The sequence below is a fragment of the Alosa pseudoharengus genome, unplaced genomic scaffold (genome assembly GCF_046254945.1).
Source record: "Alosa pseudoharengus isolate Yale_2024_CS ecotype anadromous, Long Island Sound unplaced genomic scaffold, YU_APseudo_1.1 YU_APseudo_1.1_scf_7, whole genome shotgun sequence".
Classification (NCBI taxonomy): domain Eukaryota; kingdom Metazoa; phylum Chordata; class Actinopteri; order Clupeiformes; family Clupeidae; genus Alosa; species Alosa pseudoharengus.
In genome coordinates this window covers 17185456-17188222 of record NW_027468859.1, presented here as the reverse complement: position 1 = coordinate 17188222, position 2767 = coordinate 17185456, and the positions used below count along the sequence as shown (strand labels likewise).

The 2767-nt window shown below is 42.7% G+C and overlaps 1 protein-coding gene across 1 annotated transcript in view; it reads right to left on the bottom strand.

The window, feature by feature from the left end:
- Positions 1-92: 92 nt before the first annotated feature.
- Positions 93-2767, bottom strand: part of LOC143109058 (enoyl-[acyl-carrier-protein] reductase, mitochondrial) — a 6562-nt gene continuing 3887 nt past the window's right edge. Inside the window, exons 6-10 of the mRNA XM_076271628.1 lie at positions 2325-2427; positions 1841-1914; positions 996-1056; positions 764-836; positions 93-475 (exon numbers count right to left, since the gene is read on the bottom strand). Coding sequence (XP_076127743.1) covers positions 312-475; positions 764-836; positions 996-1056; positions 1841-1914; positions 2325-2427 — 475 coding nt within the window. The 3' untranslated portion in view covers positions 93-311. The remainder of the gene's footprint in view (positions 476-763; positions 837-995; positions 1057-1840; positions 1915-2324; positions 2428-2767) is intronic.

Genomic DNA, 2767 nt, shown 5'->3' with positions numbered 1-2767 from the left:
TCTGACCATTGGGTGACTCTGTGACACATCACACCAAACTGATGCCTCCCACATGACTATAATTGTGCATGTGTGAGTGTGAGTCTGTGCACATGTATGCATGTGTGTGTGTGCTTGTATGAGTGTGTGTGGGAGTGTGTTCAGAGAGCGAGTGAGTGTGTGTGTGTGTGTGTGTGTGTATGTGCGTGCTTGTGGGAGTGTGTTTAGAGGGCGAGAGTGGAGTCTGTTGCATGTGTGTGTGTGTGCATGCGTGAGTGAGTGAGTGTGTGTGTGTGTGTTTAGAGAGAGACTTGGAGTGTGTGTGTGCATCTTCACTGCATGAGCAGCACTTGTTTGGGTTGGTGAGGCTGCACAGTGGCCTGTATGGCTTGTGCGTACTGCTGGAACGGGACAAGGACACATCTGGGAGGGGTGAGCTGACCGCTCCTCAGCATGGCACCGAGGGCATCTACCATAGACTGCAGCAGGTGCAGATCTGAAGAACACACACACACACACACAGAAGAAATCATTGTCCACAATGGTGTCATAGGAGAACAGCTGGAGAGTAATACTCGTAACTTAATATATAATAAATACTAAGCAGTATGTCTGTCCTGGGCTTTGTTGTGGGCTATAGTACAGTTATAATACTGCCATCTGGTGGCTGTGTTAAATAAAACTAAGAAATACACCTATATAATGTTGTGTTGTATGTAATGATTTCGGATATAAACCCATTGAGATCAAAGGCATTAGGAAGACGTTGGTTATTTAATGGTACCTTTTAGGTTGTTTCTTTTCCACTGGGTCATCCAGAATCCTTTTAGGGAGATGTTTTTGAATATAAGAGATTTCTGTCCACATTAAATGCATTGTGTTAGTGGATATTGCTAGTTTACTTGAGAAGGGCACTTCTCACGGTCAACTTTATGTAAAATTACCATATAAAACACAATAGCTGCATTTGTTAGTTCAAAATTTGAATGAAATTCAGAAGCGGATGCTGAACTCACTGCCGGGATCTGAAGAGGCTTCTTGGCCATACCACCATATGTCACCAGAGTCCCGCCAGAGCTGAGGAGCCAATCACAAGCTTGCGTTCAGCATGCACATAATCCCCTAAAAGCCTGCTTTATCGTCCATCTTAAAGAGTCACATTAGAAAATAGTTGTTTTCTTTCATACATTATTGGTGGGAAATGGCTCTAAATCTGGCTTAGTGTCTCCCAAATGGTTTTAAGTCCATCTGCTTCCATAAAGCGGCTGACATTTTTAGTGCAGTTCCAGAGGAGACATCAGGGACTTCAACGCTTCAAAGAGTTGCTGTTTCACTCACTGCTTCAGTGACATTTTATTTTTTACAGAAGCAAACACTTCACACATCATAAATAAATAAATGTTCTTCCTTAAAATACAGAGGTCATAAGTATTGGCACCCCTATGTTAAATTCCCATAGTGGCAGGCAGATTTTTATTTTTAAAGGCCAGTTATTTCATGGATCCAGGATACAATGCACCCTGGAATTGAAATAGCCCCACATCATCGCATACCCTTCACCATACCTAGAGATTGGCATGGTTTTATTTCAGTTAGCCTATTAGCTGGTTTGATTTGCATTGAGCTCAATGAGCATAAAAATAAAACCATGCCAATCTCTAGGTATGGTGAAGGGTGTGTGATGATGTGGGGCTATTTTAATGTGTAGGGCATTAAGATCAATTTCCAAAAGATGATTTTATATTCCTCTTTTTAGTCAACTTTAGCAGAGGTGATGGTGCGCTGGTATATGGGCTGGTATATGGGGGGGGGGGGGGGGTAAAGACTGAGAGAGACAGATAGCGGAGAGCATCAAACTCACTCCAGATGGGACAGCACCAGACCTCCACTCAGGCCCCCGACACAGTTCAGACCCAACCTGGGCTTTGGCACTTCCTGGAACAGAGAGTCAGCAATCTCCACTTGAAATATATCCACACTGACCAACGACAAGTCTGTCCTCGTGTTGATAAAAAGTGATGCCTAAAATTTGATGGATTCTGATTGGCTGTCACCTTTTTATCGTTCTCAAAATCGCTCTGAAAGTGATCCCCAACGACATCGTTCTTCATGTCATTATCGTGATAGTTCATTCGTGGACGTTGTCATTCATATTAGCTAGAGTGATACTTTTTTATTGTTATCGTTATACAGTAGTTCTCTTTCTTGATGTGAACAGCCCTTTACACATATAACATCTGTAACATACACTTTCATTAGAAAGAATGTCATCTCCCAAAGAATAAAAAGTAAACCTAAAAAAAAACATTGTTTTGTGTGTTGGATGAAAGCAGGTATATTCTCACCTGTAATATGAGGCCCAGCCCTGTCCTGTGCAGCTCCTCCTCTGTAATGACATAGTCTGCTCCCATGGCCTTTAGATCTGCAGAGAGGCCCTCATAGTTTGGCCTAAGTGTAGATATAGTCATCAAATCACATGTGCTGAGGTTAATGTGGGCTTACAATTATGTTACTGCAGTCAAAAGAGACAGGGACCAAAGACAAACAGACAGGCAGACAGACAGACAGACAGACAGACAGTCAGGCAGGCAGGCAGGCAGGCAGGCAGACAGGCAGACTTTATTTATCCCATTGGAAATGTAGGCAATGTACTGTATGGTACCTGCAAGTCACAGCTGACTCTCTATTATGGTATTCAAAAAGGAAATCCACAGTGATAATTCTTTACCTTGATTGTCTGGTAGGCTTGAATGACCAAATGCACAGTCACTTTGAAAACTGGCTCAGA